The sequence below is a fragment of the Eurosta solidaginis genome, chromosome 4, assembly GCF_040869045.1.
Source record: "Eurosta solidaginis isolate ZX-2024a chromosome 4, ASM4086904v1, whole genome shotgun sequence".
In the NCBI taxonomy this organism is placed as follows: domain Eukaryota; kingdom Metazoa; phylum Arthropoda; class Insecta; order Diptera; family Tephritidae; genus Eurosta; species Eurosta solidaginis.
In genome coordinates, this window is record NC_090322.1 from 181,185,519 (window position 1) to 181,201,680 (window position 16,162).

General features: G+C 37.2%; 2 protein-coding genes across 3 annotated transcripts in view; one reads left to right on the plus strand and one right to left on the minus strand.

Annotated features, from left to right (window-relative positions):
• Window positions 1-16,162, plus strand: part of LOC137250735 (probable ATP-dependent DNA helicase HFM1) — a 173,356-nt gene that overhangs the window by 9,914 nt on the left and 147,280 nt on the right. The window lies entirely within an intron of this gene.
• On the minus strand, window positions 1,665-13,461 carry LOC137250739 (pro-resilin-like). Of its 2 annotated transcripts, none has more exons than XM_067784080.1 (3): window positions 13,125-13,461; window positions 2,620-2,700; window positions 1,665-2,548 (listed from the first exon to the last, which is right to left on the minus strand). In XM_067784080.1, exons 1-3 carry the CDS (start codon window positions 13,227-13,229, stop codon window positions 2,426-2,428), a joined length of 309 nt encoding a protein of 102 aa, XP_067640181.1. In that variant the 5' UTR covers window positions 13,230-13,461; the 3' UTR covers window positions 1,665-2,425. The 2 variants fall into 2 exon arrangements, with proteins under 2 accessions (XP_067640181.1, XP_067640182.1); XM_067784081.1 differs by lacking the exon at window positions 13,125-13,461 and adding an exon at window positions 12,502-12,651.

Sequence of the window (16,162 nt, forward strand, 5' to 3'; positions counted from 1 at the left end):
TTTAAAGAATTTGTACGAAAAATGAAGTAGTCAAAGTTAGTTAGTCCAGCATAAAAGCCATTTATGGCAGAGACACAATGAACTTTGTCATATACATATATAGATCGTTCAACGCAATATTATGCACAGGGTCGGATTAACAAGTAGGCAGAATGGGCAGTTGCCTGGGACCCCGATTTTAGGGGGCCTCCGAAAAATGAAAAAGGCTTCTACAATTTGTGGGAAGCACATTCGAATGCGACGAATGAGGTTTACGATTCATTTGATATCATATTAGAGGCTCTAGGAATCATTGCTAATGAAGAATCACAAAATACTGATACTCGTTATGAGGCGACGTATATTGCGAATAAAATGCAAAAATTCGAATTTGGTTTCATGTTGATTTTATGGAACTCTATTTTGACTGCTATGCGTTCAGTGAATAAGTCATTGTAAAGTGCAGAAACAGATTTGCAACCGTGTGCTTTTTTGTACGGATCGTTAGAATAGAGTTTAGTTTCATTCCGTGAAAAGTTCAATGATTTCGAGGAAAAAACAAAACAAATATTACCTGGTGCAGGTTATACAGAAATCGTAAAGCGTCCTCCTCGTAGAAAAAACAACCTAATGACGGAAACGCCTCGCGATGATTTTAGACAAAAGGTTTCCTCGAAATCATCGACAATCTTCACAGTGAATTCAAACGACGTGCGAAAGTGTATATGGAAGTTTCAGAGAGATTTACATTTCTCATCAACTTGTCTCTAAGTGTTGGAGACCTTCGCGAAGCTATAAATAACTTAGTTCGTTTTTATTCTAGAGATTTTGAAGAATATTTCGTTGAAATGAAACAATTCCAAAGTTACGTGAACTCCAGATACACTGATGCACAAAAAACTCATAGTCATTGGTATAAGATTCTAATGGAAGATCAATTAGCCGATGTATTTGCTAACACAGAAATAGTTCTTCGTTTTTTTTTTTAACATTAATGATCACAAATTGTTCTACCGAACGATCCTTCTCGCAATTCAAAATAATCAAAGCTGCTGAAAGAGCTACAACGCGACAAGAGCGACTCGAGATGTTAGGTATACTTTGCATTGAGACAGATGTATTGAACAAAATCGATACTGATGATATAATTGATGAATTTGCCGAAAGCAAATGTAGAAAACGACATGTTTAAAATGTAGATAGTAATTTTATTGATATTATTACATTGTGACCATAAAATTTTTATGTAAGATATAAGTTTGTATTTTTTAATCGAAAAAAGAAGGGAACGGACGTGAAAAAGGGTCCCCAAGTTGATGGTTGCCTAGGGCCCTGTTGAGGGTTAATGCGGCCCTGCTTATGCATGATGCCACTCGTCATCATCACTCATTGCATGTATATTTATGCAGAATGGCAGATCGAGCGACAATAACGCCGTCTGACATAAAAAAGTTGGCAATCTTTAACTTTTGCAACATTTAAAGCATAAGAAGAAGAATTCGACGTTTGCTTTGGCTATGAGTGGCCTAAAGGGAATGTTTTTATTATAATCCACAAAAAATAATCAATTGCTAAAAAAAGATTAGATAGTCGGACTTTTTACGGGTTTCCGAAAACAAACTGACTTTTAGTTAACAACAAAAGGTTAGCTATCCACCGCTGGTAAAGTAACGAATAGTTTGAGGTCACTTGTAGAAATAATTCCTTTATTATTTTTTCTCATTTAAATAATTGTTTTTTATCAAAGGTACATAGTAAACGCTTTTCGTGCATAAAGCGAAGAAGATGATGTACATTTAACACAAATATATATAAATTTGTATGTATTATAAAACAATAATATTATGTTAAAATACAAAGTATTCCAGTTATATAGAGATAATGAAGGCATCATACAAGTAACTACGAAAGTAAGGGAGATAAAAGATTATAGAAAAAAGTATGGAAATGATTTTCATTATTTACAATTTGTTTGTTTGTTTTGTTTTAACTATAAGCGAAGAAGATCGTTGTTGTTGTTGCTGTCATTGCTGCACAAGCCTCCCACCCATTCAAATGTTATTAATTAGATATTTGTTTTTATTTAAGTCCTCCATGTGTTTGTATGTGTTTGTACCTAGTATATAGTATGTATGTTTGCTTATGTATATACATATCTGCATGTGTGTGTGTCGTTGTTCTCTTAAAATACATATATTGCATTTCAAATTATCCTAACTAAAAAAATTAACTAAACGTTTACACATTTACATATGTATGCATGTATGTACGTAACTCATTTATATTAAAAAACTTTTCACTTATTTTTTTATTGAGCTCCATTTTCCAACACCGTTATTCTTTGTTACCATTATCCATTTTGATTTGTTCTTTTTTGTATTTGCGTTGAAGCAATTTTTCATTGCTTCACTGTGGTTGTTGTTGTTTGATTAGATGTAGTGCCTTTTTAACCCAATGGATTTGTTGTGTCGAATGATACTTTAGGCACAAAACCATTTTCTCCCTCCACTGTATAGGCCACAGTCATTAGACGGCCATCTGGCAACCATACCGAATATTGCCCCGAAACCTGTTTGTGATTTTTTTTAAAATAATTTCTACATTTTCTTATGAGTCAATCTCGGTTTCGTTGAAACTCACCTTTCCAGCGGCATCGCCAGCCTCATTTTTGTTAAAGAATAACTCCTTCTCGGCATCTTTAACCTCATATTGGTATTCGAACTGCAGAAGAAGGAAATTGATTAATAACACTGTAGATATAATAGCATTTTTGCAAAAGCAACTCTAATATTTAGGCTCGGGTTTTCAGTGCGAGTTTAAACTTTAGTTAAAGAGTTAAACCCTGCCACTTCAGCCGCTTAAGCTGAGATGAGCAGCAAAATTTTATGTTATCGAACAAAGTAGCAAGATTGAAGTCTAGTCAATTTTAACTGAAATTTAAATTCGCACTGAAAAAACCGCCCTTAAAAGGGGTTTTTGCACAGATAATGTTTGTTGCATAAATTTATAGTCCAACTAGTCTAAGTTCTTCGTTTTGTATAACTTAACAAGTAAGGAAGGCTAAGTTCGGGTGTAACCGAACATTACATACTCAGCTGAGAGCTTCGGAGACAAAATAAGGGAAAATCACCGTGTAGGAAAATGGACCTAGGGTAACCCTGGGATGTGTTTGTATGACATGGGCATCAAATGGAAGGTATTAAAGAGTATTTTAGAAGGGAGTGGGCCATAGTTCTAAAGGTGGACGCCATTTAGGGATATCGCCATAAAGGTGGATCAGGGCTGACTCTAGAAAGTGTTTGTACGATATGGGTATCAAATTAAAGGTATTAATAAGGGTTTTAAAAGGGAGTGACCCTTAGTTGTATATCTAGAAGGCGTTTTCGGGATATCGACCAAAATGGAAACCAGGGTGACCCAGAACATCATCTGTCATACCCATTTTACAAAGTTTTTTCTAAAATTATATTTTGTGTCAAAAAACCAATCCAATCACCATGTTTCATCCCTTTTTTTTATTTGGTATAGAATTATGGCATTTTTTTTTCATTTTTCGAAATTTTCGATATCGAAAAAGTGGGCGTGGTCATAGTCGGATTTCACCCATTTTTTATACCAAGATAAAGTGAGTTCAGATAAGTACGTGAACTAAGTTTAGTAAAGATATATCGATTTTTGCTCAAGTTATCGTGTTAACGGCCGAGCGGAAGGACACAAGGTCGACTGTGTATTAAAACTGGGCGTGGCTTCAACCGATTTCGCCCATTTTCACAGAAACTGTGCCCTTACCAAATTTCACAAGAATTGGTAAATTTTTGTTCGACTTATGGCATTAGAAGTATTCTAGACAAATTAAATGAAAAAGGCGGAGCCACGCCCATATTGAAATTTTATTTTATTTGTGGGTTTTGTTGTTAAAGATATTCAATTTATTGTTAAAATTTTACTTAAAACATTTTTTTTAAAAAGTGGGCGTGTTCGTCATCCGATTTTGCTAATTTTTATTTAGCACACATATAGTAATAGGGGTAACGTTCCTGCCAAATTTCATCATGATATCTTCAACGACTGGCAAATTACAGCTTGCAAAACTATTCAACTACCTTCTTTTAAAAGTGGGCGGTGCCAAGCCCATTGTCCAAAATTTTACTAATTTTTTATTCTGCGTCATAAGGTCAACCCACCTACCAAGTTTCATCGCTTTACCCGTCTTTGGTAATGAATTATCGCACTTTTTCCGTTTTCCGAAATTTTCGATATCGAAAAAGTGGCCGTGGTTATAGTCCGATTTCGTTCATTTTAAATAGCGATCTGAGGAACTTGCATACCAAATTCCATTAAGATACCTCAAAATTTACTCAAGTTATCGTGTTTACGGAGGGACGGACGGACGGACATAGCTAAATGAATGAGCTCTGCTCAGCTGAGTATAAAAATTAACAGGTTCTCAGGGGTATTGGCTACCGAAGTTAACAATATTTAAGAGTTTCTGCTGCGATGAACAAGACCTCAATAGTCTCTTAAAAATGGTTAGAATTCCATATTATCACTTTGTAATGCCATTATTTCTCCTTATGACATTTTTCATACTTCTGTCCGAAGCTCTAAATCTTCAAAGTCAGAGTCCCAAACTCTAAACTCCCTTCATTTTTTGTGACACTGTCGCATAATCCTCAAACTTGCCATTTGCAAGTTAAAGAAAAGCCGCATTCCATCCGAGAACATCAAAAAGCAATAAAAATGTAGGTACCAGTGTAGTCAAAAAACGTAGGGTCCTAACACAAATCCAAATTTTTAGTGGGCATTTGAAGTATTATTAAAAAATTATTATTAGGCCTCGTTTCATTGCGAACTATATTTAGATCTATGGTGCATGACCTTTCTTCCGATTACTAAATGTCGAAGCTTTAATCTAAATAAGAACCTGTCGTTGTTGTTGTTGTAGTAGTGCTTCGCCCCATCCAATAGGCGCGACCGATCACAAATTATCATCAATATCCTCCAACGGGAGTTCAAAGAAACTTGCTGTTTCAACAGGGGGTGGGGGACCATAATGAGAGGGTTGTTAGAGGCGTTGGTTCCACATTACAATTGAAGAGATGTCTGGTGTCATGTGGCGACACATTGCAAACAGGACATACATTTTGTATGTCGGGGTTGATTCTGAATAGGTAAGAGTTTAACCTGTTACAGTACCCAAATCGAAGTTGAGCTAGAGTGACGCGCGTTTGCCTAAGGAGAGTGCGTTCCTCTTCTGCGAGTTCTGGGTATTTTTCTTTAAGAGCTGGATTCGCCGGGCAATACCTGACACAGAGGTTCGTCGCCTGTTTGTGGATATGACATAATTTAGTACCTCTTCATGCTTTTTACTCTATATCACGAAGGTATTAAGGATCACGCCATCTACTCGTAGATAGGAGAGTATTTACCTTGTCAGGGCGACGTATTCGTAGAGAATGTGAATCGCTCACAAACGCGAAAGATTAGTGTATCGTATAGACTTAACTTACTTAGGTTGTATCGTAAACTACGGCGTTCCGTATAGTACCCAGTGAGAGTCCTCTCTGCTTAGATTAATTAGTTTGGCAGATACTCTAGTCGCTGGGAGTATTGGCCTGCCTTTGCCCTGGGCATTCAACCCAATGTCGTCTGAATTACTTTGTTTCGCAGTTACTTATGGTTTCCCTAGTGAGTCCACAGAACGGCTCCGGAGTATAGAATGCTGACTGGGGCATACTGCTTGGCTAGGTGGTCGTCTTGTTCGCTACCTTCATGTCCCTGATGCCCGGGAATCCATCCTAACAAAACCTTGTTTTTCAATCAGATTAGAAAAAGATGGTTCTAAAAATCGGACGTCAAATAACCAATAACGAAAAAAAAAACAATTTCGAATGTATTTAAAAAGATCAAAAATAGTAAAAAAAATGTTTTCGAGACCCTCTCAACATGCGCTTCAAATTTATTGGCCGATTTTTGAAACTCTGTAACACTATGGACACATTTAGTCTATGTGAGGTCTTTATTGACCGACTCAACATTTAGTAACTTTGACTTATTTGGTAAAAGGTCTACGGCACGTCCACTTAAAATATTGTCTGAAGGATTTTGGAATGAATGGAAACAATTTTAAAATAAATAATTTGGGCCGTATCGGGGGAGGGGGAGGCAACAAATTAAATGGGGTTACACTAAAATGACAGCCCTTGGTCGGTAAAAATCCCGAGTCGCTCCGGTACATAGAGCTGGCTTTGGGAAGCGGCCCGTATCGTGTTATACTATTATTATACCCATCGGAAAGAAAGATTTCTGGTCTGAGTGCGCCCGAATTTGGCGTCTACTACGCACAGCCAGGAGGCAGGGTTCGGGCCCCAATAATTTTAAGGTAACAGATACCCTCATGTACACTCACTAGTTACACTACTGGCGACCTCGCAGTGGTATTTGTCGAGCAGAAGAACTTGGTATTCTGCCAAATAGCTCATAATATGCAGGCACCACCAAGGGATTGAAGAGGCTAGTTGAAGAAGAAGGCCGCAAAGGTCTGTTGGCCAAAGAAGCGAATGCAAATGCGTAGCACAATGCGTTGTGTGGAGGCGTTACAAGTAATAGTCTCTGTTTGTTATATACTACAAAGCAATTTGCAGACAGCTAACATGGGTAGTGCTCCCAAGTAAAGCTTCTGGCGCATATTTCTCTAGAAAGTTGTACTACATAAGTGACCCCTATGATATTTTTAGAGTCAAAATTCACTGATATAAAATTTATTTTGCGCATAGATATTGCCTATAAAAAGCGGATGTGACCCCGAACCGATTTGGTTTATTTTTCTTGGGCACTTTGCCTTTAACAAGAGAAATCTGTTTGCCTATTTTTGTGATGTTAAGTTCATTTATTCATAAAATTTATTTCATATTTTATTAGAAGTGGGCGGTGACGATAACAGTTTTTTGAAAAAAAAAAGATATTTTTTGGGTTTTAGGGAGTATTTTGGTCGAAAAATTTACCCTTTCGCCATTTTTTTTCGCAGGCTCGAAAATTATTTGTTTGGGTATGCGTAGTGGATCTTTTTTTCCTGAGCCCAAATCCTATCGAAAAATCGATGGCGCGATATCGGTTAATAAATTGACCCAGTCTAATGTACATGTCAAAGTTTTGGTCTGAATATGATGGAAACCAGACAGATGAAATCAGTAGTACAACAACAAAGATTTGGTTGGCGGCCCTCATAACCCGGTCACGAATATAGTGGGGAAGGCCAATTTTTGGTACCTTGTTACTACTTTAATAATGCAATATGCGGGAAAAAGCTAAACTGGATATATATCCACATTGGAAAAGGGAAACTGAAAGAAAAGTGAAAATAAAATGTGAAAATGGGGAAGGGAAGAGTAAAGGGAACGAAAGGAAGAGGGAGAGTGAGAGTAAAAGTATGAAAAGGGTAAAGGTTTGACAAAAAGTAGGAATAAAAGGATAACAGGAATAGTAAGAATAACATTAGGACAAGAGTAATAGTGAGAGTTAGACTAAGATAAGAGCAGGAGAAGGAAGTGTAAAAAAGGAAAATGGGGAGTATTTAAGGAATAATGAAAGGGATGGTCGAATTGAGTGGGCCTATTAAGGTAAAAAGGGTGAATGCAGAGCGCAGAGAGGAAGAAGAGGGTGAGACAGAGGAAAGGCGGGTTTATAGAAAAAGAAAGTCAAAACAACGTCTGTCGGGTTTGATCAAAAGGCTGGGATTATTTCATGCTCTTTTAATCATTTGCAGGGTTAAGCAGAACTGTTTAAAATTAAGAATAGATAAGCTACAGACTTCTTCAGGTAAATCTGTGAGCTTTGATTTTATGAAGCATCGTTGTTGCAAATCTCTTCCGCTATACATGCTTACACCATTCATCTCTCTCTGCTCAATGAGCCTACCTCTTAACGCTTGGTTTACATAGGTAAATATTCGATGTTGGGACTATATAGCATCAATCCCGAAATTTCCTATAACAAGCCTTTCAGATACTCAAGTTCATGACGCTGTTCCATATTTTCAGTCATCTTATTGATGTCAACAGCCTGTTACCATGTTAGTTTTGGACTATGATATATTCTGAAGATCCAGCTATTCAGCTTCATTGACTATTTTATTTTCTCTCAGGAGCTGCGTTATACTGGTGCAATTAAACTTTGGTAATGAATGATCGCACTTTTTCGGTTTTTCGAAATTTTCGATATCGAAAAAGTGGGTGTGGTTATAGTCCGGTTTCGTTCGTTTTAAATGGCGATCTGAAATGAGTGCCCAGGAACCTACATACCAAATATCATCAAGATACCTCAAAATTTACTCAAGTTATCGTGTTTATGGACAGACGGACGGACGGACTGACGGACATGGCTAAATGAATTTCTTTTTTCGCCCAGATCATTTTGATATATGTATAAAAGTCTATATCTATCTTGATTAGTTTGTGCCGTTGCTGAGTACCATTATGCGAACAAAATTAATATACTCTGTGAGCTCTGCTCAGCTGAGTATAAAAATATAAGTCTCAGAAATACGATCTTAGAAGAGTCTTTTATGACTCCATTATGATGAAAAATTTGAGCCTTTTCCCAAAATTGTTCAGCAAGCAAAGCAGCTTCAGAACATAAAATTCATATTTATTTTGTAAAATATTCATTAAAATTATATTTGAATTAATCACGACGTTTCGCAAATTGATACGGACGTTTTTCTTGCATGGTCTCTTCGCTTAATCACTTCATATTATCCGCATATTAACAATGTATGTAAGTTTTATGGACTTTTTTGATTGCAACAACAAATTGGCTCCTGTATATCCCGGTTGGTGTGTCATACTTTCCAACAAGGCTTTCCAATATGCTATTTTATTTTTAATAACTAACATGAAATACCCGCCCTGAACGCGGCAATCCTAATCCCTTATTGAATTCATACAATTGAATCCAAACAGAGTCATATAAGAAGTAAATTATTAGCGTAATACAAGTCTGATCGGATTCCTTCTAAGTCTGATCGAACTCATATTTAAGCTCACATGGTGTATGAAATAAGGCTTATATTGGACAGCCATCGCAACAAGAGAAATGCGTTCATTTCGGACTCCAAAATGAGCTCATTAAGAGCGTAAGCGCTCCAATTTAGGACACCTTTCTGATTTTTTTTAAGACTCCGAATGTTTGCTGGGTATGAAGTTCTTTATTACTTCCTTTATATTAGGTCGGTTGAATGTTTGTCCGCTTTTCATACAACTCTTGCAATAAATTTTTAAGTAACTTCTCATTGTGCCACAAACGTGAAACTTTACAGAGGTTAGAACACCGTGACAATGCAACAAAAGGAAAAAAAATCCGTCAGGTGGCGCACGGATCGAAATAATTAGATAAGAATTTGAAAAATTTCCAACCAGCTTTTAAGTAACTTCTCGATGAGCTAGAGACTTCAAACTTAATTCAGAGGTCAATGACAGCCGATGACACGATATAAAAAGATTCGCTAGGGGGCGCATGGGATAAGATATTTAGAAAAATTGTACGAAACGGAGGGAATTTTGGAATTGATTTTTATGTAAGATCTCATTGAGCTACAACTGTAAAACCTCACAGATAGGATAAGACGCCGAGAAAATTTAAGAAAAGGAGAGATCGATTTTAAAGTAACTTCTCATTGAGCTACAAACATGAAATCTCAGAGACAGGCTAAGACACCGTGGACACACAAAGGAACAAAAGGAGAAAAAATTCCGCTAGGTGGCGCATGGATCGAAAAAATTAGATAGTCATTTGGAAATTTGAAACCTGCTTTTAAGTAACTTCTCGATGAGCTAAAGGCTAAAAATTTAGAGTTTAATTCAGAGATCGATGGCAGCCGATGACACAATACAAAAAGTTTCGCTAGGGGGTGCACGCACTGAAATATTTAGAAAAATCAAACGGAACGGAGGGACATTTGGGATTGATTTTTATGTAAGTTCTCATTGAGCTACAAGCGTAAAACTTAACAGATAGTTAAGACACCGAGAAAATGTAAGAAAAGAGGAAAATAAAAATAAAATACAAAATCAGCGAAAAATGTCTCCTCATATAAAGACATAATACCTGGGCGACCGAGCTTTGCTCGGCAATCTTCGAGTATGCCGCATAACATGCTTTGTTCTACATGTCATTATTAATCAAACTCAACTTTTTTTATATGTACATATATTATATATTTTATTTACCAATATTTGATTTCCTTAAATATAGATTTCAAAAACATATCAAACACTAACCGCAAAATGAACTGGAATGAAAAATTTGAAATGGGTAATTCCAGCCTATAGTATAAGGGATCGTTATAAGAATTAGTGAAATCGAGAACTAAGTTATTTAGGTCGATTATCTTCATGCACCGAATTATTAATTTCAAAATTTTTTTAGTTATATACATGAAAGTCTCACAATTGTATTACATTCCAAAAACTTGTAAATTTCACGAATGACAACTATCAGTTTAATAAATGTCAACTTACTTCCCTAAGCGCCATCTGTTGTTAAATAGTTAAATGGTTAGATGTCGTTTACAAATTGAACATATGCCTCTAGTGTTCAACGGTAGCAAATTACCATGGTGAGATATCTTTTTGCTATGCTGAGAAATCTTTCTAATAGAAATCTGTGAGAAATTGCAACTATTCATTTCATATTTGCCAAAAATATGCATTTAAATATATTTTGCTAGAAGTTGCCACGGTGCCTTGATATTGCATTTCAATTTTATTAGCGTGTGTGAAATTAAGAAAATTAAGTCGAATCATGTGTAAGATTTTTTTACGAAGATTTTTAACTTTAATGTTCTCCTTTAAAGCTTTAATAGAATGTGAGTAAGTAGAGTACTATTTCGTCTATCTACCCCAACCCTAAAGGACAACCCTACTCAAAAATGTCCCTATTGTAATGCGGAGTGAAATACCTTTCGTTTAGTATCCATATCGGCATATCTCATGCAATTTTTTTTTTAATTTCGAATATATGACAACCTTGTGAAACATTCTGGGTGGCAACACCTAGGTAGAAAGTCTTAGAAGGTGATACATTATCTCTGTGCCAAATTTCATTTAAATCGGTTGAGCCCTTCCCGAGAACGTCCGGCTATACAAACATACAAATATACGAATATACAAGAATTGCTCTTTTAAAGTTATAAGATTCTTGCTAAACTTTGATTTTTAAATGTTGACATAGAAATTGCAAAAATATTTATGAGAAGTAAAAATATAAAGGTGGAGCGCAATTGATTAACTAATAATATCTCCTTTCCTACCAACTTTCCAATCCAAGTAATGTGCGCTCCTTTTCTGCTCTGCGGCTGCGAGAGTTATCCGTATGGAGAGACAATGTGGATGGCCATGCAGCTATCCTTAAGTATCTGGATTCGCTTTCATCGGACTATTGCGCTCCGACTGTATTTTTTAATATGAAGTACGAGGTTATTATCCCGGATAGGGATTATTGGTTGCAGGAGCCGCCGGACCTGAGCGATAGGCTGCAGATATATACTGACGGCTCCAAACTGGATTATAAGGTAGGTAGCGGTGTCTTTGCACCTCATAGGGTGGAATCTATCATTTAGCCTGCCCGATCACTGCAGGCGGAGCTGACTGCTATAAATGAGACCGCTGATCACCTGAGAAAGGCTGCTCACGGCTATAACCAATTTTGTATTTACTCTGACAGCCAGGCTGCACTAAAAGCACTTGAATCGGTCACATGTAAGTCAAGGAGAGTAGAGAAGTGCCGGAAATCTCTTAACGAGATCGCTGAGCAAACTTCCCTCAGTCTGGTATGGGTGCCTGGACACTCAAATATACCTGGCAAGAGGGGGCACATCCGTTCCGCTTTCGTCAGCCTGGAAGGGATTGAGCATGCCGCTCGCTACCTGTAGGCTCATTTTGAAAGGGATTTTCCTTAGGGAAGCGGGTGTGAGATGGAGCAATCTTGAATCCTGCTACCACTCCAAGCTTGTGTGGCCTGAATGGGGCGCGAGACGCACAAAAAGTTTCCTTCTTCTTGGTAGGGGTGGCATATCTCTGGTGGTTGGACTTATAACCGGCCACATAGCAATCGGGAGGCACGCACAACGGATGGGTGCTCCCCATAATGATTACTGCAGGAGCTGCAAAGACGAAGAGGAGATAGAAACAGTCAACCATTTTCTGTGCGATTTTCCCGCGCTTTGGCACAAGGGGAAGAAATATCTGCGATATCTCTTCTTTCACGATCTTTGTGATCTGGCTAGGTTGGAACCTAAGAAACTCCTGACGTTTGCTGTATCGAGCTGTTGGTTTGAGTAGGGGAGAGATCCACGTGGTATCACAATGGGAACTTTTTGGGCCTAAGTGAACTGGTGCTCGCACCGGTGGCCACTCTAACCTAACCTAACCTAATGTGCGCTCCACTTTTATAATTTTACGTCTCATAAATATTTTTGCAATTTCTATGTGAAAATTTAAAAATCAAAGTTTAGCATGAATATACCTTTATATATGAAGAAAATTTCCGCTGATTTTTGTCCATTTATATAAAGGAAGTCCTTACAATTTTTTTATTTTATTTAATGTTCTTTTGAATTCCGAAACTTTTTTAATTTGTTTATTATCATTTTTTGGTTACTATCAATACAATTTTTTTATAAGTACTTTTCTCACTGTTTCATCACTTTTTAAGGTATTTTACAAATATATTTTCTCCACATTAGTTATAGATAAAATCTATCTCGAATTAATTGAGTAGCTCAACTGCGCCAATGCAAATACATAATTAAAGTACTTCAAGTGGATTTTTTTTAAAGCTAACAGCGTAATTTAAGAAAATTGTGCAACACTTACTAGTCACTACTCGGAAATATATTTTTTTGTTTTTGTTAATAAGAAAATATACGAAATGGTATATATGTAATTAATGCATTTTGCTAGCAATTGAGCTTTCAAATTAATTGTATTGTTGATTTCTCACTGATATTTTCAATTGATAATAACACGAATTGCAATTTTTTGTACTGCAATTTTGTTTCTCATAAAAGTTTAAAGAAAGTTGTAAACATGTACATTTCATCAATAAAGGTACATATTTAACTATTTTTTATGGCTTAAAAAAATTACCGGCTCTGGCTGTTCTGGCGCCTGTGGACGTGCCTGAACCAACAGTGCACATGCAAACAGCACCGCCAACGCGGTGAATGACACCTGAATTGATAAAATTTCCATTTTTAGCGCCTTCGTTTGTTTCTTTATCCTTCTAGCGACTTTTCACGTGTTTTTTTTTTCACTACAACGAATCCTTTTTTGCTGCTCCCGCGGCTTCAACTAAATCGCAAAACAACCGCAAATTATCATATAGTTAATTGCGTGTATGGGTGTATGTGTTTAATGAATGATGCACTCTTCTCAATTCACGTTGTTTATAATCTAACCGTATTCGTATTCGAGACGATATTTAATTCGTACTGACAGTTTAAGTCGTTGCATTTGTCTTTTATATGAGAATTAGCGGCAAATATGCTGCACATCGCATAGGTCAAAGGTGGAGAAGTTGCAGCGGTGGTGGAGGTGGCAGTTGTAGCGCTAACGATAGAAAAGGCAACTGCAATGGCAGAAGTCACCAAAAGCCGGTGATGATGCTCTCGCATCTTAAGTATTTATTTGCGTATATTGTTGATTTTGTTAGTGTTGTTGCTTGTAGTTGTTTGCTCTGCGCTATTGCTAAAACCTAAGTTAAACAACAGTCACATGTAAAACAATGGCCTCAATCTTCTCGTATTTATATACCTACGAGTATTACAATGAGTCGCACTCGATCTACAAAATGCATTGCTGCGCTTGCGCTGTGTTGCTTTTGGTACCAAATTTCGGTTGACTTGTGTTTACCTTTGCCATCGGCCGCACTAAAATTCTCCAACGCTATCCTCATAGCGTAGTAGGGTAAATGCGTCAATTATCAGACACCAGCCTGCAAACTGAACAGTTCGTTTATCGAGTTTACAATCTATTTATTCAGAATTTTGGAATGTGAATTCGCTCTAACATAGTGTAACGAACTTTAGGGAAATTCGGCTTATTTGAAACCTTCTGTTAACGTTCGAATCACTAAACTGTTGAATAAATAACTTCAATATTCAGCAATGCAAAATGGTCTTTATTAGACTACTTTGAGAGTACTTCACAATAACACTTATACTTCACAACTAATTGCGTGTTTAAACCAAACTGCTTAGTTATGCCTCAGCTTGCTCTGCTTTTATACTCTCGGTTTCCTCGTTCACCCATTTCTCCTAAGGTCTAGTAATTTCGTGAACTTCATACTTGGTTACTAGCTATATACATGTATATTTGTAGTTTGTATCCATATGCGTGTGTATATGTGACTACTACTTCGGATGATGATGACATGCGTTTGTGAGTATCTCTCTGCTGCCTTGTATGTATGATTGATTTGTTTACGTACATACGAGTGGCTGCTTAGTATCGGCTTAGTGATGGTAGTATCGCTTAGTGATGATAATATTCGTCACAATATGTTACAAGGTAACAATCAATGTTTTAATTATTTTGTTTGCCGTATAGCCGTCTAGGCGATGCCAAGTAGAGTGAAGCTCTCTGTTGCGTTAACAGGAGCTGCTTGATTTTGTATTTCGTGAAAATTTGGCCGATAGAAGCTTATCATGCCTGAATCCACACGCATAATGGTCTATATAGCTTGTTCTAAGTGAAAAATAACAAAACTATGTTGGGTAATCAGTTCCTCTAGGGGAAACTTCTTAGAGGATGATCCTAGCGGCCGGCGTGATATAGTGGTAACGTGCTCCACCTACTACACCGAAGTTCCTGGCTTCAAGTCAAAGGCAAAGCAACTTCGAAAATTTAAAATAAGGGATATCGGCACACAATACTCTTTCTTGTCCGGATTATTCGAAGTCCAAAGGACAATAGCCCATATTAACAAGCCCAATTAACGACCGGGAGAAGCCCATCAATTACCGCGACATTAGCCTGTTTAATTTCGCGTCAAAAGTTCTATCTATGATAAACCTGCGACTGAAGACTGAAGCCCATAGACAACGAACTGATTGAATCTTAACAGTTCGGCATCAGACTTGGTAAATGTGCTACCGACTAGATCTTCAGGATGAGCCAGATTCTGGAGAAGACTCACGATAAGAGAATCGTCACGCACAGTATTTTTGTCACCTTTAAAACAGCCTTTGACAGCCCGAAAAGAAGTTGGTTGCATGCTCCTATGTCACAATTTAAATTCCCTGCAAAGTTAAGAGGGCTCCCACCACCAGCTCCGTACAGATTGGGGGGGACGTCTCCGAGCCATTATAACAAAGCTTCAGACAAGGTGACTCCCTTTTGTGCGATTTCTTTAACATAATGCTGGAGATGATAATTCTAGCGGTAGAACTAAACCACAGTGGTATAATCTATTACAAGAGCGTAGAATTACTGGCATATGTTGATGATATTGATATTATTGGCCTATGGCAGTCACGTCACTTTTGACGGATATAAATTAGAGACTGTGAAGAATTTCGTCTATTTGGGAATCAGCATTAACACAAAAAACAATGTCACATTAGAAATGAAACGAAGAATAACTTTTGCAAAGAAGTCCACAAGTCGCTCATCATACCTGTCCTGATGTATGGCTCTGTATCTTGGATGGTGTCGAGAGAAGATGAGACGGTCCTTGAAGTGTTCGAGAGAAAAGATCTCCGGAGGATATGAAGATCGTATAAAACCCCAAAGGCTAGGTCATGTTATGCGGATGGACGAAGCCGCTCCGGCCAAGAAATAGACGAGCCACAATCAACTTTTTCATATAGATGCGTTCAACGCAATCTTATGCATGCCAGTAACATCGCCACAATCACACAAGATGTTGCGGTTGTTAATATAAAAGAACCTAAGAACCTCAGACTTAGCAATTCAAGTTTATTTCGCACTGTTATAAACATTTTCACTATACAAGAAAAATACTTGCTAACATATTTTGTGTCGTATTCTTTTGTTAAATTGCAGTATTTAACTGTGAAATATGTTAGAAAAGTTACCAACGTGTGTCAAAAATAATTTCACTTGCAAAATGTGAAAACACCCTTAGCCAAAGCAAATGTCGAGTTCTCCTTATGCTTTGCTTC